Below are 26,006 nucleotides of genomic sequence, written 5' to 3'. Positions count from 1 at the left end.
CCAACCTGCCGTTGCTTTGGGACCAGCTGGCCTCTGAACCCCTTGACTTTGTTTGTACTGTTCCAGACGTTCACCCCTCCTTTCATGCCTCTCCTTGTCAGTTGCCTGATAATGCTGAGTCTTTTGTCTCTTTCTGCCTCTCTGAAGACCCTAGGTTCACTTTCCTTCGGTTGCCGCTGCTCTTGGAGAGCTGTGCGTTAACCACGTTGGGGGAAACCAGCTCTGAGCGAGAGACACGAGTTGGGAGCTGGGACAATTGGGAGCCGTTCTGATGACAAGCCACTGCAAGCTGAGTAACCGCGTTCGTGACGCAGTCACATGTGGCAGCGTAGGAGTTAGTGTTGCCATGGCATCAGGGATCATGAGGGTTCACGTTTCAGACGCTGCCTGCAGGGGAAACTCGGTCATTTCAGTGTGGGCTGCAGTGACGCGACAGCAGGAAGTACATGTCCCATCAGAGCCGAGAAAGGCGCTGCAGCTGTCCCGCGACTCCGTTCCCGTGCCGAGTCATTTACAGCACCACCCAGAAGGACCTGGAGTACTATGCTACATTGCCCTCATTACCCATCATGCATTTTGCACTAAACCAGTGTTGTTTGGGAAGCACACAAATGCACCAACACAGCGACGGAGCACAGAGGAGCAGCCACAACGCGGACGTGTGTGAACGGAGTGGAATGTAACAGACTAGGTACTTCACCATATTCCAGCCTTTGCGTCGCGCTGAAGCACATAAAGACTGAAAAAAAGGATGTGTAAGAAAACAGAGGTGCACAGAGAAGTCCACAAGAGGATGAACAGGAACCGTGGGTTTCAACGTGAGCCTGTCGGGCACAAACTAAGGGGATCCAGGTCAATCGAAAGACGATTCTACAGGCCCAAGATCCCGGCGTCTCTCAGATTTATTGAATCGTGACAATAAACATTCCAGCATCAGAGCACAGCAGTGAAAACGGTTCCCAGAGACACAGGCTCTTTTGGCTCTGCTCCACATACACAGACAGTCCACCCCGAGGGTTCGCACCACAGAAACGAGGATGGCCGTACAGATGACGCCCTTGGTTCTGGGACTGATGCTCCTGAGCTATGTGCTGCTGAGAGACATTATTGTCTGTGCACATAACTCCTAGGGTCTCTCGGTGTGTCCAGTGCACGGTTTCAGTGGTGTGGAGCTGTGAGCGTGAACTCTGGAACGAGAAACCTGTGATGAGCTCCCTGAATTCCTTACCCAGAATGATCCCCTCAAAGGCTATCAGTCTGGATTCAAAGCTGGACATTCCAGCAAGACGGCACTCCTGGCGGTGTCTGATGCTCTCCAGTCAGCCAGAGTGGCCTCCCTCTCCTCGGTCCTCATCCTCCTCCATTTGTCTGCAGCATTCGACACCGTCAAGCACCGGATTCTACTGTCCTCGCTTGGTCAGCTTCGGATCAAAGGAGCGGCACTAAGATGTTTCGAGTCCTACCTATCTGACAGATCCTATCAACTGGTCTGGCAGGGATCCTGTTCTTCTCCTCTGCCTCTGTCAACTGGTGTCCCGCAGGGCTCGGTACTGGGTCCTCTTCTCTTCTCATTCAACACCTCCTCCCTTGGCCCTGTTATCGCCTCCCATGGATTCAAATACCACTGCTATGCTGATGATACCCAGGTCTTCCTCTCCTTTCCACCTGAAGCATCAGACATTTCTGCACACATCGCTGCCTGCCTGTCGGACATCTCTACATGGATGTCATGATCACCACCTCAAACTGAACCTCTCCAAAACAGAGATTCTTCACCTCTCAACTGGTTCAACTCTCTTATGTTGCCTACTTCCTAAGCTAAGAGTCTGGGAGTGATGATTCAAGTCTGTCTTTCTTTCAACATATCGAACCCACAACCCGGTCCTGCAGATACATCTCGAATAACATCCGCAGGATCCACCCTTAGCTCACAACAAACTATGCAACTCCTGGTCCAGACTGTGGCGATACCCCACCTGGACTTCTGCAACTCTCTCCTGTCTGGCCTTCCAGGCTCTGCCATCAAACCTCACCCCCTTGATAAGGAATACTGTGGTACCAGTTGCGTTTGACCTCCCAAAGCGTTCCCATATGTCTCCCTTCCTCATCTCTCTGCAGTGACTTCCTGTAGCTGCCTATATCAAATTTTGTAGGGTACGAGCTACAAAACCCTCAAAGAATATTTAAAAGTCCTGATCAGTCGCTACACCCAGACTGCTAAGCTCCTCCTCCTCTGTCGACTTGGAGTCCCACACACTAAAAGTCCAAAATCAAAAGCACAAAGGTTTTTGGTTCTGGCTCCGACGTGGTGGATTGACCTTTCCCTCTCACTCAGACCTGCTGAATCTCTCTCTATATTTAAGAAGGGTCTCAAAACTCCTCTGTGCCCAAGAGTTGTGAGGCCCCTGGGCTATGTGCTATGTCACTGTGGTGCCCTGCCAACACAAGATGCCTTTCCAAAGCCTGAAAGGAGAAGCAGCCTGAAAAACTGCATATACAACGACCTACTCATGTCCCATCCAGAAGGTGTCCTCTCCGGGAGAGGGCCTTGACCCGCCAGGCTAAAGAGGGTCATCTGCCTCCAAAGAGGCATCGAAGAACACCTCCATCCTCCATCCTCCATCCTTCATTTCAAGGGCAGAAGGCACAGCTGGTCGCCCCTCCCGCTGCAGAGTTCCCCTCTCTAAAACGGTACCTTGTCCATCTCGGAAGGGCTAAAGGTTCGTCTGAGTTCGGTACAGATGTGTGTCTCAGGTCTGTTGACACCTGTGCAGACGGGGGAGGAGAAAGGACTTGTTTGAGCTCCTGTGAGTGAGTTTGGAGCTTAACAACACGCTCCCAATTCAGGCATTTAACGCTCATGCTGCTGCATCCTGGAGGCAACTATGCAAATTGGGGCTCCCTTGGAACCAGATTTAAAAATTTCCACTGACTCAGACATCCTGGGTGAGAAAAAAGCAAACCTGCTGCTGTTACTAACACTGATGCATCTGAGAACACTAAACCAAAATCGTAATTCTCTTTCTTTTAGCAGGGCTGTGCCTCACAGCTCCTGGACCATGGTGCTGGCTCTGGGTTCAAATGCGGCATTGTTTGTGCGGGATTCCTCCCACAGCCCAAAGACGTGCGGCTCTTCCACACCCTCCCTGACAACGGCGACCACATGAGCTGTGACCCGGAGTGCTCTGAAAGTAAGAGTGTTCTTTCCCTAGAGTGGCCTTCTCTACGTTTTCCCACCTGTGACATCTTCTTCGTAGGAAAACCAGTGTATAAAAGTGGGAAAACGACACTCTACTCATTCACTCACACACACACACACACACACACACACACACACACACACACACACACACACAGTGTTAGTCAAGTGTGACATTGAGGATGCTCCTTCGTTCGACTCATTTTCTTATTCCATTCATGATTTGCACAAATATATCAGATGTAATAGCTTGTCCTGAATGGCATTGCTGTGCTCAGAGTATCTTACTCCTAACTAGAAGATCATGGATTCAAGTTCTATGACGAACTGGATTTTTGAAAAGGGAAAAGCTTCATTTTGGGTCTTTCAAAACCTCTGGAAACCATCTGCAAATGTATTTTCTCAATTTGAAAATGGCTCCAGTCTTGTATTCCGGCCTTTGTTTACCCAGGAGAGAGCAAATGTGGATATTGTTTCAGATGCCATGAGCTCCACTGGAACAAATCCTCCGGCACAATCCATTGAGGTTCCGCCAGGCATCGCGCCAGAGCGCTCAGCGCTGGCATTCCTGCTCAATGCGATGCCAACGTCGCTGTGTTTGCAGATAAATGCTGCAGGTTCCATGTTTGCAGGCTTCTGTTTGATACGTAACGCTGGTAAGAGACAGAGAGCAGAGCGGTGGTCTGGACAGAGAGCAGCGTGGACCACGGTAAACAGGCTCGGACAATGAGGAGGTACTTGGAAGAGCACCGCACTCTCTTCTGATTTCAGAGGCTTTGGGCCAATACATGCGGAGTGGGACTCAGTTACCCTCAGATGACTCTCCTTGAGGGACTTTCTCCGTGAGCTTGGCGGGGCACTGGATCCCAGAGGTCACCTGGGAGTCAGGCTGTCTGGGAATCACACTCGAACTGTACAGGAAGGCTGGGCTGCTTGAGTTTCAATCTACAAAACAAACATGAGTCTAGAGCCACCTGACGTTCTCCAACCACACTGTGGAACCCTGTATTTCTGATCGACGTGGTGTTGATGTGTCATTTTCTCATCAAACTGTGGGAACATCAACAGCATGGCTCCATCGGGAGGTGGGGTTCGAGACACCAAGGCTGTGTTGCTCTGCACAGGTGTACATTAGTGAAGTGTTGGGTATCTGCAGGTTTCTCCTTGTGCTGCCTCGGAGACACAGCACCTCTCGAGAAAGTGCCAGTGTGCAGCAGGGTAAAACACAGCCTCAGACCGGAAGCAGCGCAGTCCTTCTGCTTGGGCTACATTGGACATTTCCAGAAACAACTGAGTACGCAGCTGAGGGGGATCTGTGTTCACCGAAACATGCAAGATGGGTGGTTGTGGTTGCAACGAACATCACGCCAACTGCACCACATTACTGCACTTGTGCTTCATTCTGCGTTGGCAACACACAACTCTGAATGTTATTTTGCCCAGGGTTCAGATGATTTTTGTTCCGTAAATCGAAAACTTGATATCAAAAGAAAGGAGCTGTTAAGCTGAAATTTCAGATAAAGAGAGTCCACAAATGGCGGGACGCCTCCGCTATAGTTCAGTTATAATTCTGCTGATGTACGAGGTTCAGCATCTGGGCTCAGCGTATAGCGGTGTTACGATAGCTGGGATTGAAAAGTATAATCAAGCAGTTCCAAGTCCGTGGAATGATTCGTAAAAAGAGCATCTAAGAGGAGGAAAAGAGTTTCAGTGACACACAGAGAAAATTAACACTAGAAGGAAGGACTTCCTGCTCTTTGACCAGTGGAGCAACTGCTGTGCTTTCATCGCAGTGCAGAGCGCCGCCGGGACGTTCTGCCAAAGTCCCGCAGCAGCTCCCGCAAACGTGACATTGCTGCGGTTCACGATTTATCGGCCACGTTGTTCAGTCCTTAACCATTACTGCACTCGTTGCCCAGTGTAAGCGCGGCGAGCAGAGCGGAGGTGGACAGAAAACGAGTTAGAAATAGTTAGTAGCCATGCCCTGTGCCACAAGAAATGTCCACTTTTTCCATAATTCACTCACCGTGTGGGAGCTGCGGCTGCAAACGGACTGCGAAAGGGACAAGGGACCAGCGGGGACCATGGACGCAGAGCCCAGGGGGAAGGCTGGAAGCGGCCGATGCTGTATCTCCACCCAGAAGAGCTGGGTCACAGCCGGCAGCGCTCATCCAGCCGTGGGTTCAAGTCCATGTTTCTGCGGGTTTCCTTCCACGCTCTAAAGACACACGTTGCGGCTGAAACACCGACTCCAAATTGCCCGTGGTGTTTGTGCGCGATACATTACCCTGTTACGGCACACAGTTTACTGTAGCATATCTAGCACTGTCAGCTGACTTGGACACAAGGCATCAGCTCCTTAATAAGAAAACAACATTTGTGCGGGGGGGGGGGCAGTGGTGCAGCAGGTTTGGCCGCATCCTGCTCTCTGGCGGGTCTGGGGTTCAAGTCCTGCTTGGGGTGCCTTGCGATGGACTGGCGTCCCGTCCCGGGTGTGTCCCCTCCCCCTCCAGCCCTGCGCCCTGCGTTGCCGGGTTCGCCTCCGGCTCGCAGCGACCCCGCTTGGGACAAGTGGTTTCAGACAGTGTGTGTGTGTGTGTGTGTGTGTGTGTGTGTGTGTGTGTGTGTGTGTTTGTGCTGAGGGCCACAGGTTGATGCCAGATTTGTAAGAAGAATTTCATTAAATATACATTAATATGTGTGGTGTACAGGACAGTCAGTCAATATATCCGTAGAAAATGTGATGTTACAAGACTGAGTAGAACGAGACAATGTTTCTTTGGAAATATGTATTGTAAAAGGTTACACCATCAAGCTCTTCAAAAATGCCGGTTGGACTGACATCCTGAGACTGACGGCTCACCTGTCGAGAGCCTTTCACCGTGTCCCTAAAGCAGAGCTGTGTTTCCCATTCGTGCTCCAAGCGTCACTTAAACCTGCATTCCTAATTTAGCCCAAACAGACAGTGAGCGGCGTAAATAATTCATTCTTTTAAAACATGCTCTCAGATCTCGAGCGTGTGATGTGCCACACTGCTCTCTTACGAAAAGTGCGGGGATGAGGGAAGGCCTAGCACAGCCGGCGCTGGAGAATGCGATCATGAAGAGCACAAACTGTGATTCTTTTCACTTCTTACCCTGCAAATGTGCTGAAAGGTGTCATGAAAAACAATATAAATGTAAATGCGAAACAAAGCGCAAGGCTTAGTCTGCATTTAGTGACACGTACTCTCTGTGCACGATGAGCGCCGTCAGCGCACACGAGGGCGACTCTCACCGTACTCATGTGCTGCGCTCCTGGAACGTACAAGAGGCGCCGGAGAACCGATGTCGCCTATGCCAGCGTTCCGTTGTGCCGGCGCTTAGTGACCCGGTCAGAACAGGGTCACCCTCTCGGGGACACCGGGGCCGAGGGCTGTTCGGCAAGCCCGCTGTTGAACGGGGGATGGAAGCTAGCAGACAGGAAATGTCAGCTGGCGAGATGAGGGCCGAGAGGCCGGCAGCTGAAATTGTCATCATCATCGTAGTCGTCATCATCCCCTGGACTCGTCTCCCTCAGTGGACACTTGCAGTGAGCCTCTGGCACAAGTACTCTGCTCCTCACTGTCTATGATCCTGCAGCAGCAAGAGCTGCGTGTGTCTCTTCTCATGCAGTGTGTGTGTGTGTCTCAGCAAAGCTTGGCGGGGCAGCACTACTCTTTTCCTCCATCGCTTTTATTATTATAATTATGATTATTATTATTACACGCACACATACTGTCTGAAGCCGCTTGCCCTGAGTTCGGTCACGGTGAACCGGAGCTGAACCCATCAACGCAGGGCATAGGGCTGGAGGGGGAGGGGACACACCTGGGACGGGACGCCAGTCCATCACAAGGCACCCCCAGCAGGACTCGAACCCTAGACCCGCCGGAGAGCAAGACCCGGACAAACCCGCTGTGCCACTGTGCCCCCCATTATTATTATTATTATCAGAGTGGTACAATAGTACTATGTAGTGTTACCGGCCTTATTCACCGCGGTGACTTACACTGCTAGATACACTACTTACAAAGGGTCAGTCCTCCATACATCAGTGAAACACACTCTCTCTGTGACACTTCACAGTTCTTTACCCGTTACACAATTTTACTGTATCAGGGCGGGGTGGGTGGGACTCGAACCCTGACTCTGAAGGCCGCTCATCGTGGCTCTGCGGGGGGGGGGGGTTAACAGATCTCCTCAGCCTCCTTCTCCAGCTGAACATTATCACATCATCTGCATTATCATACATTATTATTTTAGTCAAGCGCATCCACTTCGTGGACCGGTCGGTCGCGCGCCCCGAACACGCGCTGTTCCTTCCGCTGCACGTGTTTTCCCTTCTTCTCTCCCTGTCCGGGCGCGCGCCTCCCCGGCGGACTGGCCGCCTGGAGCGCGCACGAGCACGTCGCCGGCGCGACCCCTCCTTGTGGCGCGATGGCCCGATAGACTAGTAGACGGCAGTAAACAGCGTACTTTACCGCAGTGGCACATCACAGAGCGAACTGTCCTGTAGCGGGGAGAGCGGCGTCACGGTCATGTGATACACCGTTTTTACCGTGTTTTACAGCGGCCAGGTACACAAGTACTTTTGAACGTGATTTCCGCTCCGCAAACGGGCCGAAACGCGGGTTAGAAGCCCGTCTCTCTCTCTCTCTCTCTCTCCCTCTCTCTCTCTCTCCCCGCTCTCGCGCCAACTTCGCTGCGCGCCCGAATCGGCGGGAACGCGGTGCGAAAGGGTGTGAACGGGGTAAATCAGCACGCTGGACAGCGCCTTACCGTCCTCGTCCTCGTCGAACACGGGACTTTTGTGGGAGTGATTCGCACCCATGTTCGCACCCGGGGCTGTGTTCCACGCGCCCACGCCGGGCATCCCACGGACACGCGCCTGTGAAACGGGGTCTTTTCCGCTCGGGCTCTTCCACGCGAAGCGCGCCTCCCGCTACTTATCCGCGGACACGCGCCTTTTGGTCCATGGCTGCGCGGCACCGTGCGCGTCTTCGAGGAGCGCAGCTCCCAAATGAGGCTCGTGATCACATCGTCGCGTGGAACCGGGTACAAAGGGCCGCCCGCCGAGCCGCCTCGAGACCTCGTCACCGCTGATGATGATGGGTCGCGAGCCACGGGAAACACTTCTGTCTCGAGCCCTCGCCTCGTTCCAGGCGTGGAAAAGCCCACGGGCAGGTTTCCGCGGACGCGCGTCCTCGCCTTGTTAACCCTTCCGTCCCCGTCCGCCTCCCCGGCCGCTGGAGCTGGAGCGCGTTCTCAACAGCTCGGAGCTTCCATGGACTGTGTGTGTGTGTGTGTGTGTGTGTGTGTGTGTGTGTGTGTGTGTGTGTGTGTGTGTTTGTGCGCGCGCGCGGACCAGAGAGAGAGAGAGAGAGAGAGGCTTTTCGTAATAGACTAGAATTTATACAGACTACTCTGTGTATTCTAATGTATTATTATTATTACACAAACACACACACATTTTCAGAACCGCTTGTCCCATAGGGGGTCACGGGGAACCGGAGCCTAACCCGGCAACACAGAGCACAAGGCTGGAGGGGGAGGGGACACACCCAGGACGGGACGCCAGTCCATCGCAAGGCACCCCAAGCGGGACTCGAACCCCAGACCCACCGGAGAGCACGACTGTGGTCCAATCCACTGGGCCACTGCACCCCCCACTATTATTATTATTATTATTATTATTATTATTATTATTATTATTATTATTATTATTATAATCATTATGGTGCAAATAACACAGTATGAGCCTGAGCTCCTGTGAGACTAATGGGGGGTTAAAGCTTGAATCACTTGAATTGCCAGGCAGTTCAGTTCCCTTTCCGGCACAGTGAACTCTGGCAAAAATGAGTTTGAGGCGAAAGCCAGGAGAGGAGAGAAGGGGAGAAGAGGAGACGAGAAGAAACGAGAGCAGAGGCGAGGAGAAAAGGAAAGGAGAGAAGAGAAGAGGAGGAGAGTAAAGGAGAGGAGAAGAAAGGAGAGCAGAGGAGGGGAGAGGAGAAGAGAGGAGAGGCAAGGAGAGGAGAAAAGGAAAAGAGAGAAGACGAGGAGAAGAGAGGAGAGGAGTAGAGGAAAGGAGAGAAGGGAGGTGAGAAGAAGAGAGAAGAGAGGAAAGTAGAGGAGAGGAGAGGAGAGGAGAGGAGGAGAGAAGAGGAGAGGAGGAGAGAAGAGGAGAGGATAGGAGAGCAGAGGAGGGGAGAGCAGAAGAGGGGAGAGGAGAGGAGAGGAGAGAAGGAGAGGAGAGGAGAGGAGAGGAGAGAAGGAGAGGAGAGGAGAGGAGGAGAGGAGAAGAGAGAAGGGGAGGAGAAGAGAGGAGAGTAGAGGAGGGGAGAGGAGAGGAGAGGAGGAACGGAGGAGAGGAGAAGAGAAAGCAGCACTCAGCTCATGTGCAAAAATATTTCTATTTTACCTATTTAATTGGCATCATTTTTGTTTCAGCTTATATGTTTCTATACTTTTTGTTTTGTGAAGCTTTCCAGTTGGATTCTGTTCTCTCTCAAACACCTTAATCCATTAGAGTATGTGCCCCCACCCCCCCAGGAGGCCTCTGGGAGAAGATCCAAGGGGGAAATAAAGCACAGGAAGGGTCGTCAGGTGAGGAGATCTGGCTTCATCGTGGACAACATGTTCTCTGTCAGCAACCTGCTGTGTGTTACTTCCTTTTCAGCAAAACGCAACAACAAAATTGTGTAAAAGAATTCATTGTTCAAAGCTGCTGCTCCAGCCAACTGAGCTGATACTGCGGTAAATATACTATGCTTAACGGAACCCCTGGAGGGAGGTATTGCTTTTCGGCCCGTTTTACACGTCCTTTGAAGGCAGTTATGGTGAAAGAGGACGACGGTGTGTTTTCCAGCCAGCTGTGCGGGGCAGGGAGGGTTCGAGGCCCGTGCCCTGGAGGGCCGAGCTCCCGCTGTCAGCCGTATGGAAGCTCATCCGTGTCCAGCTGAGGGAGACGGTCCACCGTCGGGGACAAAGAGAGTGCTTGTACTCAGGAGATCCCATTTTCTTTCTGGGCAGAACCCGGCACGCACACTTCTGTGTGACGCTTACCAAAAATGTGAGAGAAATGTTTCTGAGAGCCTTGAGAGACGAGCTGGGAGGGACAGAAGGTTCTGAGGTTAAGACGTTGGACTGAGACCCGTGCGAGTGCTGCTTTCGCGGACTCTGTCTCGCTGCATTTAGACGAGTTGGGAAAGTTCACACACGGCGTGGTCACAATTCGCAGTTCCTCCCGCAGCGGAAGCTCAGGTCCACACTGCGCACGTGTCTCTGAGCAAAGTCCATCTCCCGCACGGACGTCCGGCCGTGTCGCTCCGTCCCTCGCAGAGCTCTGCTCCACCGCCACCGAAGCGCTCGGGCCGCTCTCCCTCCGCCTCTTCCATCCTCGGAGCCTCGGGAGGAAGAGGTGCTCCGGGCCGCAGGTGCCGAGGGGCGCGCCGGAGCCGTCGGGACCGCGACGCTTCGCTGGGGGTCAGCGGGGTCCGTGTCCGCCGCTGACGAGGGACGCCTGAGAGACACAGTCACCGCCGCAGAAATGCTCATGTTCGGTGCTTCTGCTCCTCCTCCTCCTCCTCCTCATTTCGGCTCCGTCTGCTGAGGGAAATCGCAGGGGAACTTGTGTCCGGTGCCAGAGCGCCACCTAGTGCCGAGGGGACGTTCCTGCGACTCCTGACTCTGCTCTTTAGCTCCACGAAGACACAATGAAAGAGCCCTTTGCAGCGTTTCCGTCCTGTGGGAAAAACGGGCGTGTGGTGTGGCGAAAAGTAACTCGTGTTTCGTTGCACGGGTACAAGAGAAGATCAATCAAAGTGCGGCAAATTATGCCAGTTCTCGTGAGAAGAGAAGTCAAGGAAGGTGAATGGCTGAAGGTAACGGCTGGGACCTGGGCTGGGGCCGTAAACACTGCGCCACCTTGCGGCCCGACAGGGAACGACACGCACTGACTTTCGTCGAGAGGCGCTTTAAACGACGTCGGACTGTTTTCGTCCGTGTTGGATAAAAGTGCTCATCATCCGTCCGTGCCTCCCCTCCTACTAGTGCTACTGCTACTATTACTAATAATAATAATAACAAGAACAACAAAGAGAGAGAGGGATGGAGGGAGGGAGGGAGCTGCTGTGAGGCGGTGGTCCATCATCATCATGGACCATGCGTGCCATGCCATGGATGACGTCACCGCCCAACCCCCGTCTCGCCTCCCGCGACTGAAAAGGAGGAGGAGAAGCTCGGAGGAGGAGGAGACGCTGCTGAACGCGAGAGCAACGCGGAGTCGAACGGAACCGAACCGAATCGGGTCCCGAAAGAAGCAGCGCAACGTCGTCAGCATGAAGCGCGCGGCCGCGATCTCGCTGCTCGTGCTCGGCCTCGCGCCGTGGCTCGTGAGAGGCGCTCCGCCGACCTGCTACTCCAGAGTCCTGGGTTTGAGTAAAAGCATCACGTCTCTGGTGGAGAGACTGCAGAGGCACAACCGCACCGTGAGTGGGGTTCGGGTCCACTGCTTGTGGTGGTGTGGGGTATAGCGTGGTAATATGGTGTGCTGTATAGTGTAGTATGGTAAAGCAGTGTGAGAGCCACTAATAGTGTACAGTACAGTAATTTCACTGTGTTTTCACACACAGAGAGGCTGTATGGACATGTTACCCAGAATTTACCTGGATGTCCACGTAAGTTCCCTGTTTCCTTCAGCACGTTTAACACTATTGGTCTCTGTCTGTACCTGTTAACAGGCAGTCTCTGTGTCTATCCGTTACCCTGTTACATACTACGGTAAACGGTGTGCGTGTGCGTGTCCCAAATCGCAGACTGGTCACTAAGCAGAAGGAGTTTTTCTCTGTTTCAGCCGCGCTTAGTATTTGACACAATAATGTTGGACCTTTAACATTCAACACTAGAGGTGACGAATGACCAAAGTCACTCACTGCTCTTCTGACTTCTTCTCCTCGTACTGCTGCGTTTTCAGGACGCATTTACACACTTTTACTGCGCACGCAGTAAACACTCAGAGGAATGGTGGAGTGTGTGAAATGTTCAGCGCTGCCTTTGTTTGTGTCTCACACTGTGTTACAATGAAACCTCAGTCATTCAAATGAGTTGGAGTGAAGCTGCAGTGCAGTCAACACACACACACACACACACACACAGTGAACACGTTAGTTACGCTGTTCTCATATTTCCTTATTTAGCTGTGTGCTCTTGCTTGCTTGGACGTAAAGAAAGAATACCCTGGTACACATGCTCTGTTTACCGCATGACTCTTCTCACAGAATTCCTGCGTCACACACAAGCTCCGCGACTTCATTTTCATGTTGGAGAACTTTCCCACCCAGTACTGCAGGGAGCGGCACGGAATTACCTTCCTGAAGCGCAAAGTGCTCAAGCTGTACACCATCATCAGCAGGATGTGCTACAGGGTACGGTGGCTGGAGGAGCGCGGTACACCGGGTCACGCGGGGTCACGGGGCCGTACCCGTTCTCACCTCAGCCCCACCTCCGCGCTAACTCTCGCCGTGTACCTGTCTTCCCTGCAGGATCTGGTGTACTTCACAGATGACTGCGATGCTCTCGAGTCCGGCCGGAGTGTGCCGAGATACGGGGAGGACCGACTGGAGCTCCTGCAGGAGAGCTGAGAAGGAAAGGGGCTCCGGGTTCGACTGCACGGTCCAGCCACGGACACACACACACACACACCCCTCACCCTTCCCTCCTCGCTTTGACTGGTGTAAATGAGCACTTTGCATTGGATACGCTTCTATATGAGGTTTCTACCCCGTGGCCCGCAGACGCACACGCACACACGCACACGCACACACGCACACACGCACACACTCACTAGGGCCCACAAGACTGTTGGCCAAAGGCATTTCAAGCTATTCTGGTTAAATGAAGTATGAAGGAATATGAGGGGTGGAAAAACACTATCCAGCGCTGGGACCTTCCACAGGAAATTTGCAGAGTGCCATTCATTCCAGTGAAAACCCAAGAACAATATCCAGAAGAAGGTTGCACTCCGGGGAGACTGACCTTCCCATCTGTTTGGCGACTGAGTCTCCAAGAAGTGCCATAAATACTATATATGCCTTCCTTACTATGTATATATTATATATATACATATACCATCATTAAAGACTATATATACCTTCTCTAGTTTATATACCATCATTAAAGACTATATATATACCTTCTTTTTTTACATCTTCCATGAAGCTGCTCTTTGTACCACAGTTCAGAAGGGAGGATTTGTACTCTACCCTGAGAGATGAGTTCATTATCTCACATATGGTGGCTTTCTTTTCTGCACATGAAGAATTTACAGCTAGTTGTGTCTTTAAAAATGATTCTCATCTTTCATTGTGGTTGAAATGTTTTTAAAGAAAGAAAACATTTGTAATGTTATTGTACTGTATATTCATAATAAAAGCAGCTCTGGTAACTCAGTGGAAAGTCATTGTTTGTGGAAAAGGGCTTTAAACATACAATCCTTCTAGATAAACAGAAACATAAAACATTTTCAAATATATTTGGATAATACAGCTAAATTTTTGAGGAAAAGCCACACACATACAGTATATGTAGCACATGTAGTTAGTATCAATGTCAGGCTTTTCCTTTTATTTTTCCAAAACAATAGTGACCTTGGCTGGGCTTTCGCCGATGTCCTGTTGGAGTGGAGGTGCTGGGGGTTTGGGGGGGAGGGGTTGTAAATGCCAACACCAGCAATTTCAGTTTATTTTTTACCAGGTTGCCATTATAAGCAATATTTTAAACATGTTTCTGGAAAATGAGCCCTTTCAGGAAAGGTGATAATTGAAAAAGGAGAAATATGGAAAAAACACTGAACCCAGTTCAGCATCTTGGACACTTGGGCTCCAAAACTTTCCACAGTTTTTCTCACCACAGTAAAAAAGAAAACATTTTTAGAAAAGCAACATGCTGCGTGTTTCAGCGCGGTGTGTTGTACCTTCATGTTGCGTTTTCCATCCATCCATCCATCCATCCATCCACCCAACAAGCGCTTGTCCCGAGCAGGGTCGTGGCGAGCTGGAGTCGTACCTGGCAACATGGCACAAGGCCCAAAGGGGAGGGGACACACCCCGGACGGGACGCCAGTGTTGCGTTCTCCCGCTTATAATAACGTGTTATCATGGTGTCGACACCAGTCGGGTTTTACTGCAGTTCCGCACAAATGTTCCAGGACATGATTCCCATTTCAAGTCTGAGGCTCGGTGCTCATTTTCTGTCTGATAGCTGCAGTTAGTTTGTGGTCTTACTCTTTATGCGATTTCATAATGAAGAGCCGTAAATATCCACCATCCAACTGGGGCGACTTCTACAAGAGAAACATGCACAGCTGCGACTGCGTGTTGGATTTGGGACGAGACTCTCCTGTGCCGTGCCCTGCCCTGCTGTGAGAGCTACCAGAGCAAGCGGTGGGAGAAGGAAAGTTCCACAGAGGGGTCGGTGGCACCCGTGGCAGGACGAAGAAAGGCGAACTCGTAGAGCTTCTTATGGCTCATCTGCCCAAAACTCCTGCAGTAGCGGCTGTCTGATGCTCTTCGCAGCACTGCAAATGTTAAAAGGAACATTGTGCTTCATGAGCTCCTCACGCGTTCGAGTCTCTTCTGGACAAACAGACTTCGCTACTCAGTCTTGCTCCATTACTTTAGCCCTTCAGCTCCGTTTTTCTCCAAGTATTTGTGAGCAACACTTTACCTTTGCGCCAACAGAAAGCAATCCCACACGTTGAGGAGCTTCATGAGAATAGCAGACAAGGACAGATGAAGAGATGGATGCTGCTGTGTGCCACTGGGAGGTGTACGCTGTGGTCTTCGAGCTCCACATGTGGAGATGTTGCCCAAGAGCTTTTGGAACCCTCACCTGGCTCAGCAGCCTCACTCATCCATCCCTCCATCTGTCCATCTGTCCCTCTGTCCCTCTCCACAGTCCTTCAGTGCTACCTTTGAACTCCACCTTTGTTCCTGTGGTGCTTCCTGCTGCATGTGTGTGTGTGTGTGTGTGTGTGTGTGTGTGTGTGTGTGTGTGTGTGTGTGTGTGTGCGCGCACATTTGTTTTCACCCCTCCTGTCTCCTGTCTTTGAATAGGTGCTGTGTGTCACGAAAGGGGCGCGGTGGCACGGGGAGGCTGGTTCCTGCTCTCTGGCAGGTCTGGGGTTCGAGTCCCGCTTGGGGTGCCTTGCGGTGGACTGGTGTCCCGTCCTGGGTGTGTGTCCCCTCCCCCTCCAGCCTTACGCCCTGTGTTGCCAGGTTTGGCTCTGATTCGCCCCGATCCCACTTGGGACAAGCGGTGTCAGACAGTCTGTGTGTTTGTGTCATGAAGGAGAGAAAGTGAAATAATTGGCTCTGGTGAAATGGAAATGAAATGGTGAGAAGGGCTCCATCATGATTGCTCAGCTGACAAACTTTTTGTGATGTGGTTTCTTTCAAACTTGCCATGACAAGGGAGCAGTCACAATCTGCACACCCAGAGAGTTGCCAGGACCAAGGCTGGCCTTCCCATTCCTGCTCACGTGGGACAGACCCTCACTGCCTTGCGGCTTGGCGCTCACCTTCAACACCGGACCCAAATGCTTGAAGACATTTTCCATTGATTGCTTCACATTCTCAGTTGTGTCAGGAGATGCTTGTGCCAGGAACAAAAAAAGAATGTGTTCTGCGGAAAGGTGCTGCTCAGACTCAGGAGCAGCTGTTTCTTCACATCCCCCTGGAGAAGGTGATGGTTGGCAACATCTGCATGGCTGTGTAGACATTCTGCTGCGCCACAGATGGGCCAAGGCAAGAAGTGCACAGACACCAGAGAGCTGTTGGCTCAAGCAGCTGGCCAGTCTGGTCCCGTGTGAGCCCTCATGGGGTGTCAACTCCAACTGCCCTGAGTCATGAGCTGAGAGGATGTGATGGAATGAGAGGAGATGGTGTCAGGGAAAGAAACGCAGAGACTGACACCTTATAGCCTGGGGGTCACGTCTGAACCTTGGACAGTCCTGTGTCTTTTCATGCCTTGTACTGCAGCACAGAACCTCCAGCAAAGCCGGGCTCAAATTCAGGCATATTGAAACAATTACTGAGAGCGGTATTGCCCTTTGGATTGTGGGTAAGTGGTACTGCTGTCTGCCAGTGTGGTTCTTCTGAGAAAACAGACCAGCTTCGAAATTCTGGTCATTTTAACATTCATGTCCACTGGGCTTCTCTCTGGCGCTTTACGGAAAAGAACCACTTTGGTTCCGAGCACTTTTACTCATAAGTGCCAGTCAAAATTATTCATGCATCCATTGAGATTCAAAAGCTCTCCATTTCTGAACATGTGGTGCCGGTTGTCACCCGTAGTTGGGTCGGTGTGGAACACAACACATGGTGGGTTGTTTTTTGCATAGTTTCAACCCACCATCGTTCTGTTTTATAGTGTTATTACATTTACATTTATTCATTTAGCACAAGCTTTTCTCCAAAGCGACATCATCTCGTGGAAAGTAGTTTGTGCATTTCATTAGGAGACAGACATAGCTGCAGATGTGTGACTAAGTAGAGTTAGTTGATTTCCTTCACCAGTTGCACCAACATTCATCACACGAGTAGTTGCGTAAAACTTTACCAGAATATTGCCGACTCCTAATCACCTTCCTAGTAGTTCTTTTTTTTGAGATACATATAAACATTTAGCTGGGGGGTGCGGTGGCGCAGTGGGTTTGGCTGGGTCCTGCTCTCTGGCAGGTCTGGGTTTTGAGTTCTGTTTGGGGTGCGTTGTGATGGAGTGGTGTCCTGTCCTGGTTGTGTCCCCTCCCCCTCCAGCCTTACGCCCTGTGTCTCTGGATTAGGCTCTGGTTCGCCGTGACCCTGCTTGGGATGAGCAACTTCAGCCAATATGTGTGTGTGTGTGTGTGTGTGTGTGTGTGTGTGTGTGTGTGTGTGTAAACATTTCTGTTACATTGCAGGAGTGGCTCTGTAAAGGATTGATCCTATCATGAACAATTATACCTTATGGGCATGAACATTTACACCATACATGAGTTTAAGAGATCATGGGCAAAGTAAGTCTGGAAGAGATGCATTTTAAGACTCTTTTTAAATGTGAACAGAGATTCAGCAGTTCTGAGTGAGAGGAGAAGGTAGGACCACCAAACGAGCAGAAGTAGACGAGCGAAGGGGTCTGGCTGGGGTGTAGCAGTTGATCAAGTCCTGTAAATATCTGGGAGCAGCTCTGTTGATGTATTTGTAGACAATAACCAGGGTCTTAAATTTGATCTGGGCAGCTATAGGAAGCCAGTGCAGAGAAATGAGTAGAGGAGATACGTGGGAACACTTCGGCAAGTCAAACACAACTTGTGCAGCAGCATTCTGTAAAAGCTGCAGAGGTTTGATGGCAGTAGCAGGAAGGCCACACAGGAGAGAGTTGCAGTAGTCCAGACGGGAAGTCACCATGGCCTGGACAAGTAGTTGGGCGGAGTCAGTAGTGAGGTAGGGACAGGTTCTACGAATATTATGCAGGATGTATCCGCAGGTCCAGGTTGTGGCTTTGATGTGATGAGAGAAAAACAGACTTGAGTCAATCGTCACTCCCAGATTCTTAGCTGACAAGGTAGGAAAATTAGTGAGTTGTCCAGTTTGATGGATAGATCGTGACAGGAGGACAGGCTGGGTGGGAGATGAAGAATCTCTGTTCTGGAGCAGTTCAGCTGGAGGTGGTGATCAGACATCCATGCAGAGATGTCCGACAGGCAGGCAGCGATGCGTGCAAAAATGTCTGATGGTCCAGATGGAAAGAGAGGAAGAGCTGGGTATCATCAGCGTAGCAGTGGTATTTGAATCCATGGGAGGTGATGACCGGGCTGAGAGAGGAGGTGTAGATCGAGAAGAGAAGAGGACCCAATACCGAGCCCTGTGGGACACCATTTGAGAGAGACAGAGGAGAAGAACAAAAGCTCCGTCAGACCACCTGATAGGATCTGTCATATAGGTAGGACTCAAACCACCTTAGTGCCTCTTCTTTGATCCCAAGCTGACTAAGAGAGGACAGTAGAATCTGGTGGTTGACAGTATTGAATGCTGCAGGCAAGTCAAGAAGGATGAGGATAGAGGAGAGGGAGGCACTCTGGCCGACTGAAGAGCATCAGACACTGCCAGTAGCGCTGCCTCCGTGGAGTGACCAACTTTGAAACCAGCCTAATATCCATCGAGGAGATGGTTATGGGTGAGGAATTCAGATAGTTGATCACAGACCTAACCCTAACCCTAAGCCCTAACCCTAACCTAACCCTAACCCCATTCCTAACCCTTAGGATGAGGCCCTGAAAATATACATCACTCACCATTGTGACAAAAATGCTGAGGAAGGTCAGTCAAAGGTTAGTTTGTTCTTCTCGAGGACTTGCTGTGTTCACCTATATCTGTTTTCCTACAATCCTTGAAGAGGCCATTTACTTGACTTTGCTGGTTCTGTGTTCATTTTGAAAGGATCTTCGGTAGCCCCGCAAACTTTCTTCAAAGGTGAAACGTCTATTTTGGATTTCATACATGGGACCCAAATAGCCTGTTTGCTCTTCAGGAGAAACCTGTGATGAAGCTCCCACTGAAATCATGGCCTGAAGAAATGCTTGAGTAGAACATAGAGTTTCCAATAGACTGGAGAGGTTCCATCTGTTCCAAAAGTTTTTAATGCAATTAGGAGGGATTTTTATTCTGCAAAATGGGTTACATGTTTGTCTGAAAGTTTATTTTCTGTATGTTGAGAGCTTAATTTGGAGCAAATATCTTTTCACAGCTGTTTAATCTTATCAAAAATTCTCCTTCTGTGCTCAGGTTTCAGCCAAATCCATGATGTTTTCTAACTGGTGACACTCCAGCTGCAGCTTCACCACTAATGACCTTCAGAGTCATCTTTCATGTACCAGTTTAAAGAACATTTTATGTGTGTTTCTAGAGCCCACATATGACTGACGTGCCTTTCAGCCTGTCTTTGCCTGCTCCTGCTCCTTTCTCACACAGGCAGAAAGAAAAGTAAAAAAAAATAACCTCACAAGTATCGATGAAGATGCCCCAGTGTTCACAGTTGCACTTCACTCTTCACTCTTTCCAAGAGTACGGCAATGGGAACACACACACACACACACACACACACACACATTTTCGGAACCGCTTGTCCCCAATGGGAACACACTCATGCTCAGTCCTGCTGGCTCCTTTTGCGTGAGGACCCCTGGTGATGAGTCGCAGAACTGCTCCTAGAACGGCTCTCTGACCTCTACTCTGTTGTGTAAATGATCTCAGATGTGTGTGTTCACCTACAGGAGCACCAGAATATTAAATTACTTCTGAAAACAATGAGAGGGGATGTGGTGGTGCAGTGGGATTGACTGGGTCCTGCTATGTGGTAGGCCTGGGGTTTGAGTCCTGCTTGGGGCGGCGGATTGGCATCCCGTCCTGGGTGTGTCCTCTCCCACTCCAACTTTATACCCTGTGTTGCCGGGTTAGGCTCCAGTTCACCGCGACCCCGCTTGGGACAAGCGGTTTCAGACAATGTATGTGTGTGTGTGTGTGTGTGTGTGTGTGTGTGTGTGTGTGTGTGTGAGAAAACATTGATTAATTCATAAGAGACTGATAATAAGACAAAATGTAACATCCACATACATAAAGAGCTTCTTCAGTCTGCATGTAGCACGTACACCTCACAGCATTGCCACTTCCACTTACTGCACACACACACACACACACACACAATGTCTGACACTGCTTGTCCAGAGCAGGGTTGGAGTGAACCAGAGCCTAACCCGGCAACACACGATCCAAGGCTGGAGGGAGAGGGGACACACCCAGGACAGGATGGCAGTCTGCCACAAGGCACCCCAAGCAGGGCTCGAACCCCAGACCTACCAGAGAGGGGGACCTGGCCAAGCCTACTGTGCCACCACACCCGCTTCCGCTCACTACAGAGATCAATATTTATTATGGCAAATCAGGATAAAATGCTGCCTTTTGCCTTTGAGAATATCCTAGAAACAGTGAAGGATATGAGGTTTGCTGTTTTTGGCTTGGGGGGTGTGGTGGCACAGCGGCCCTGGCCGGGACCTGCTCTGGGGTTCGAGTCCTACTGGGGGTGCCTTGCATTGGACTGACGTCCTGTCCAGGGTGCGTCTCCTCCCCTCTCAGCCCTGTGCGCTGGGTTAGGCTCTGGTTTGCTGCCACCACCCTGCTTGGGACAAGCCATTGGATTGGATTGGATTTGTTTTTCTTGCCTTATGCCTGTGTTAAAGCGCTCTGTGTCACTGCGTGAGAAGAGCTCTATAAAAATGAATTGATTGAATTGAAGCCATTGTAGACGTTGTGTGTTTTTGGCTTTCCGTACAAAACTGAAACACCCTGCAGTGGTGCTGTCACTTTTAGTTTTTACCACATTAAAGGTAACTTGCATACGATATTCACTGTCCAGAAATACGACCAACTGGTGGATTCATCCTTTCTCGAAGACACTGTATCAAAAGTGCCAAATCCAACATTTGCAGGACACTGAAAGATGACAGCGTCTTGGCTTCGGCCGCCAGGAGCCGTCTTGCCACCAGAACAAACCCGGAGCGGCAAGGGGCCACTCCAGTCCAGGCCAAAATAATGGAAACAGAACACACTGTATACACACATTGTACAGAACACATTTCTGGTTGCAGCTCTTCCACTTTGCAGCTCTGCATGTTCCTTGAGGGACTGGAGGCCGAGAACCTGTCCGGAGGAATCCCACCACGTTTCGACACGCGTGTCTTGGTGTTCTCTGTATTCACTGGAGTTATACTTTAATACTTGTGGGAACACACTATTTTTCTCTGAAGTCTGCGGGGACTTTGTTATGCAAATTTGTGATTAATGGTGCATCTAAATAGTGCACATTTACAAACTGTCATGTGGAAACAGTGGAACCTGAAGCTTTCTGGCCAGATATTGCCATCTAGTGCTGTTGCACTGAAACCCCTGATGGCTCCAGCTTCATTATCCTCAGTATTAGTGCTTCTGCTTCAGTAGATAAATGTTCACAAGCCTCCACTATTTGTTTTCTCACTCTTTTTCATGAAATTGTAATTATTCTAGTTCATGGATTATTTTAAAATTTTTAAATTTATATTTATTTTAATTTAATTTCCCGTCATACATGTTTATGTGAACTGGCCGACCAAGAATATGTCCGTTTCAGCTTTTGGAAAGAAGGATTTTGAAATTTCTGGGGGAAAAAGGCAATTTATTTTATTTATATACAGTGCTGAGGGCAGCACAGTGGCACAGTGGACAGTGCTTGTTCCACACAGCTCCTGGGTTGTGCGTTTGGGTGTGTGTTCCCCCATATTTTCCTTGTGGGTGCGTGTGGGTTTCCCCAATGTGCTCTGGTTTCCTCCCACATTCCAAAGACATGTATTTAGGAAAAACTGGCTAATATAAAGACACCTTTAGTGTGTGTACACGATGAGTGACCCAGTATAAGTAGTGTATCTAGCAGTGTAAGTCACCTTGGTGAATAAGGTGTGTGGGCTGATAACACTACATAGACTACATTGGGAGTCACTTTGGAGAAGTGCGCCTGCTGAATAAAATACATGTACGTGTGTACATGTGAGCAAATGAGTGTGTGGCCGGCTTCTAGTCCTGTGCTTCTGGGATGAGCTCCGGACCCCTGTGACTCTGCGTTAAAGGTACCTGATGATGGACAGATGGACGGACAGGAAATAATGGAGCTGACGTGCTTAAGAAGTGGACTGGCTGCTGTAAAGAAGTGAAGGACACTTGGATAATAGGCGCAGTGTCCATGACGGAGTTGTGCAGCAGGTAGTGGTCCGGTTGCGCATGGGTTTGAATCCGTCTCAGTCCGCGTGGAGTTTGCATAGGTTTGCTCTGGGTGCTTTGGCTTCCTCCCCTCATCCAAAGACATACAGTTCAGGCTGACTGGTGACTCCAAATTCCCTGTTGTGTGTGTGTTTGTTTCCCTCTTCTCGTCCACAGGTGGTGCTGTGGAGACTAAGTGGAAGCCCAGCTCAAATGGAAGCTGGCTCACGAGAGCAAGGCCACCTGACCCGATGGGAGGGACGTGTTCGGCTCTTGCTGGTGTTGAGACTGTGACTTTTTGTGTGAGATGTTGTTCTCACCCACCTGTACTGAAAGTGGGGCTGGAGGGTGTTGTAAATAGTTCTTTGAAAAGCAGTGTCAGCAAGTCATTGCTGGAAAGGGGTGCATGTTGGTTGGTTGGTGGTTCTGTACTCAGAAGATAGGTTACAATGGTGTGTTTCTGTTTTTTCCATTTGGGGGTTAGTTGGGTATCACTAAAGGTAGGACTCACTTGTGTTTGTGTTGCTGTGGCTCACCCCAGGAGAGATGGTGTACAGGTTCCTTAATGAAACCACACCAACTTCTGGTCACATAAGTTCTTCTTGGTGGTGCCCAGTATCACCCTACGCTGTGTTGTGGTCCAACCCTGGACTGGCCTGTAAAAAGCACACGTCCATATACGGTGTAAAGTGCATGTACTACTTGTCTGGGGGGTGAAAGGGTATCATAGTGTGGTGAACCCTGGGAACAGTACCTGGATGAAACACCAGAGACCTGTTGGGGGTTGCCTAGCAGAATCCAGCACATCTGTTTGTGTCTGATTGTTCAATCAATCAATCAATCAATCAATCGAGTCATTAAAAGAGATAAAGACAGCTGCCACATGGTGGAATGTAATACTGCACTCTGGAAGTTTCTGGCAGTTTGATGGGTCACAGGCTGAGCAGAGCTCATCTTAGAAATCCCTGCTTTTCTCTCTTTATTTATTTATTTATTTATTTATTTACTTGCAGGTCCTGGCACCTCTGCTTTGTCTTCCTAGTTCCAAGTCGGGTCTACAGATTCCAACTCTGCCCACGTCTTCAGAAAGCCACGGCACCACTAAGATTCACGTTCGCTTTGTCTGCTCTCAGTCGTAAATCCAGCTCCGCACTTGCGTTCTCTGCAGTACCTGTGTCCACGTGACCCTGAGCCATGTGATCTCAAGGCTCCAGCTGCCTGGGAGTTTGAAGCTGATTCACAGCAATATATTTTCATTAAAAAAATATTCTCTTCATGGTTGTACATTGGGTACCTTTCAGTGAAATGGCTCTAGGCAAGTTCATCTAATTTCATTCCATTTTACTTAATTTTAATTTTGTTTTTTTTTTTTTTTTTTTTTTCTCTCTATGTTTGGACAGGGGTTATTTTGTAGCAACTGTCATGAATGCCCCATTCATATACTTCTCCAGCCTCATATCCCAGGGTGCATTAGTAGGGGGCAATGAGCAGAAATAACCCAACAAAACTGTCTGAGTCTGTGAAGAACAACATTATTAAACCCCCTAGTGGCTGTTTTTTTCCTGCAGGCTTCTTCAGTGTTGGGCTTCCCCCCCTTGTAGGTGCCCTAGGCCTGATGTAAGGTAGGCTTATGTACCTTACCTTACGTGTCCCGCTTCACCCCAACCCCCTGCGCTTATTTTGCATTCTGTGTCCGCCGTCTCTCAGAGGTCCGTGTACGTTGTGCAAACACGCCTCCGGGTGGGCAGAGCAGCTCCGAATGAGCCTCGTGGAAGTGGCTCTGAGTTTCCTCTCGGCTCTCCAAAAAAATCACGTTCTTTCGCAGCACTTCATTCTCATGGCCAGAAGTACCCAATTGTCACGGTAAATCTTTTAATTTCGATCTGGGGGAGATGGGCCATGCTGGCGTGTCCATAAAATTGTAGCTGATTAATAGTCCGTGTTTAGGGGTAATAGAATCAAACTCGGTTTAATCGCAGAACCATGTGCGCTTGTAAAAGTGAAAATTCCTCCCTAACTGTCCACAGCTGGGGGCTCGAAGCCCATGAAACCCATGAAGTCCACATCACGGGGCTGTAATTATGCTGCTGATTAATCACCATTAGGGGCTCGTTTCTATTTTGTGTCACAAAGCCAAACGGGCAAAAAAAGACCCTTAAACAGTAGGGGTCCGACTCCTTCGCGTTTTTATGTTCTATGACATTGCGCTGAAATATCTCAAGTGTGCAGTATAAAAGACAAACACTCAGGCGGGGGGAGCAAAGATGACTTTGATAAGTTAAACTGACTTGTAAAGAAAGCTGAGAAAATGGTTAATTCCTCTTAAATGAAATGCTTTAGCGAACTTTTACGTGTCATCTTGGCTTCTATTTTTACTTAATAAGGGTTTCAGGCAATTTTCCATCATATTTACAGCTTTACTGTGCTTTTAAAAAAGACTGCCTCATTAATTCACAAAGTATTTCCTTCTAAATTTTCAAATTGCTGCTTTAATCTCCATTAATCGTAGAAACACCTGGTAACAAATTTGCCCCCAATTTCCAGCATCGTTTGTCCCATGAAGAGCAATGAAGGTGCCATTCTATCCAAAATTTCTTTTCCTGAAAAATACTTTTATGTTGCCGAGTCCACAAGCTGTTTGTGCACAAAACAGGAATGTGGTTCAATGTTGGTGTCCATCAGATGTCCTCTGCAGATGCTCTTTGTATCAAAAGACCTCGGCTGCTTTGTGACCCGTCACCTGTATGTGTATAATTTCATAACTGTGTTGCAGAAGTTGTTCAAAAGCTGTTAGAAACGAGTCACTGGTTCCTCGTACCTTTTACACCTTCGTGCAGCAATTCCAGTCGTTACCTGTCGGCCTCTTCTCCGCCGCCTGTAGCTGCTGGATTTTGGCGTTTCCGCTCTTCCGCAGGACGACTAGATGGGAGCGCAGACACTCAATCAATTGACGCTATGTTGGCGACTCAGTGTTTCCATTGAGACGGTTCCAGGGGGAAATCTTAGCGACACACACACACACACGCAGAGGAACAACGCTGAGATGTCAGCGGTGAGAAATGCGACGGAGTGGCGTTTGCAGATTCGTCTTTCGCACACCTCGTGTTTGCATAAGCGCGCGCCTCGATTCTCAGGATGTGTACCAAATTAAATGGGGAACTGTTAGTGTTGGATGTGAAATGTGTGGACGGCAATTATGGTGTGTAAATAGAGCGGTGCATCAGCCAAGGGACACACTCGGTTCTAACGGCAGCGTTTCAGTGAGGAAATCCGCTTGTGTACTTGAGGCGCCTTAGGAAGTGGTGCCTACACCTTTACCGCGCTAAAGATCACAGGCATGCAGTCTCTGTTAATAACAGGCAGTTTACAAATATTGTGTGTTTACACAGTCCAAACAACATGACACGCTCAATTTGGCAAGCGTGATATTTACTGGTCTGGTCTGCACTGAAATGTAAAACAGGTCCAAGGTGCAGCCCCGAACGCCATCGCTGAGACGAGCGTGTCGGTGCCTGTCGGCTGTCGTCGCACGCTCTCGTACGCTCTTGCGCGCTCCCGGGTGAAGGACGACAGCGAGTACTTTACTTTCAGGGACTCTCGGACAAAGGTCAACACTGAGTGCGTACACCTGCCTCCCCGTGCGGTGCCGGTGAGCTCAGTGTACAGCTTTACGTGGAGCTCTTCGGTTGAATGGACCTTCTGTTCCCACCGAGGGCCTTCTTGCCAACTGACTGGGAACCCAGGATGGTTTTTCAGAACTGCTCTGTAAAGACGAAGGAGCCTGGAGCGCAGGCGTGCCGGCAGCGACCGCGTAGGTTCGGTCGTTCTGCCCGACAGCGTTCTCGCGTCCCTTTCGGTCACTGTCTCTTTTCACAGCAGAGCCGCTCTTGTTTCGCACCTCTAGTCGCAGACGGCACTACAAATACGTTTTTTCCACTCCCTGGTATCATTGCGGCTCGGTGGAATACG

General features: G+C 49.9%; 2 protein-coding genes across 3 annotated transcripts in view; one reads left to right on the top strand and one right to left on the bottom strand.

The window, feature by feature from the left end:
• The window catches only part of LOC108924205 (serine/threonine-protein kinase 32B-like), a 35,350-nt gene extending 27,150 nt beyond the window's left edge, over nt 1-8,200 (bottom strand). For both annotated transcript variants that reach the window (XM_018735428.2, XM_029256044.1), the window contains exon 1: nt 7,999-8,200. In XM_018735428.2, coding sequence (XP_018590944.1) covers nt 7,999-8,092 — 94 coding nt within the window. In that variant the 5' untranslated portion in view covers nt 8,093-8,200. The remainder of the gene's footprint in view (nt 1-7,998) is intronic.
• Nucleotides 8,201-11,318: 3,118 nt separating this feature from the next.
• On the top strand, nt 11,319-13,651 carry LOC108924187 (cytokine-like protein 1). The gene is made up of 4 exons (XM_018735399.2): nt 11,319-11,705; nt 11,850-11,894; nt 12,495-12,641; nt 12,759-13,651. Exons 1-4 carry the CDS (start codon nt 11,373-11,375, stop codon nt 12,855-12,857), a joined length of 624 nt encoding a protein of 207 aa, XP_018590915.1. The 5' UTR covers nt 11,319-11,372; the 3' UTR covers nt 12,858-13,651.
• Nucleotides 13,652-26,006: the final 12,355 nt, after the last annotated feature.

The sequence above is a fragment of the Scleropages formosus genome, chromosome 11 (assembly GCF_900964775.1).
Source record: "Scleropages formosus chromosome 11, fSclFor1.1, whole genome shotgun sequence".
Classification (NCBI taxonomy): Eukaryota; Metazoa; Chordata; class Actinopteri; order Osteoglossiformes; family Osteoglossidae; genus Scleropages; species Scleropages formosus.
This window is presented reverse-complemented; position numbering and strand designations above follow the sequence as displayed.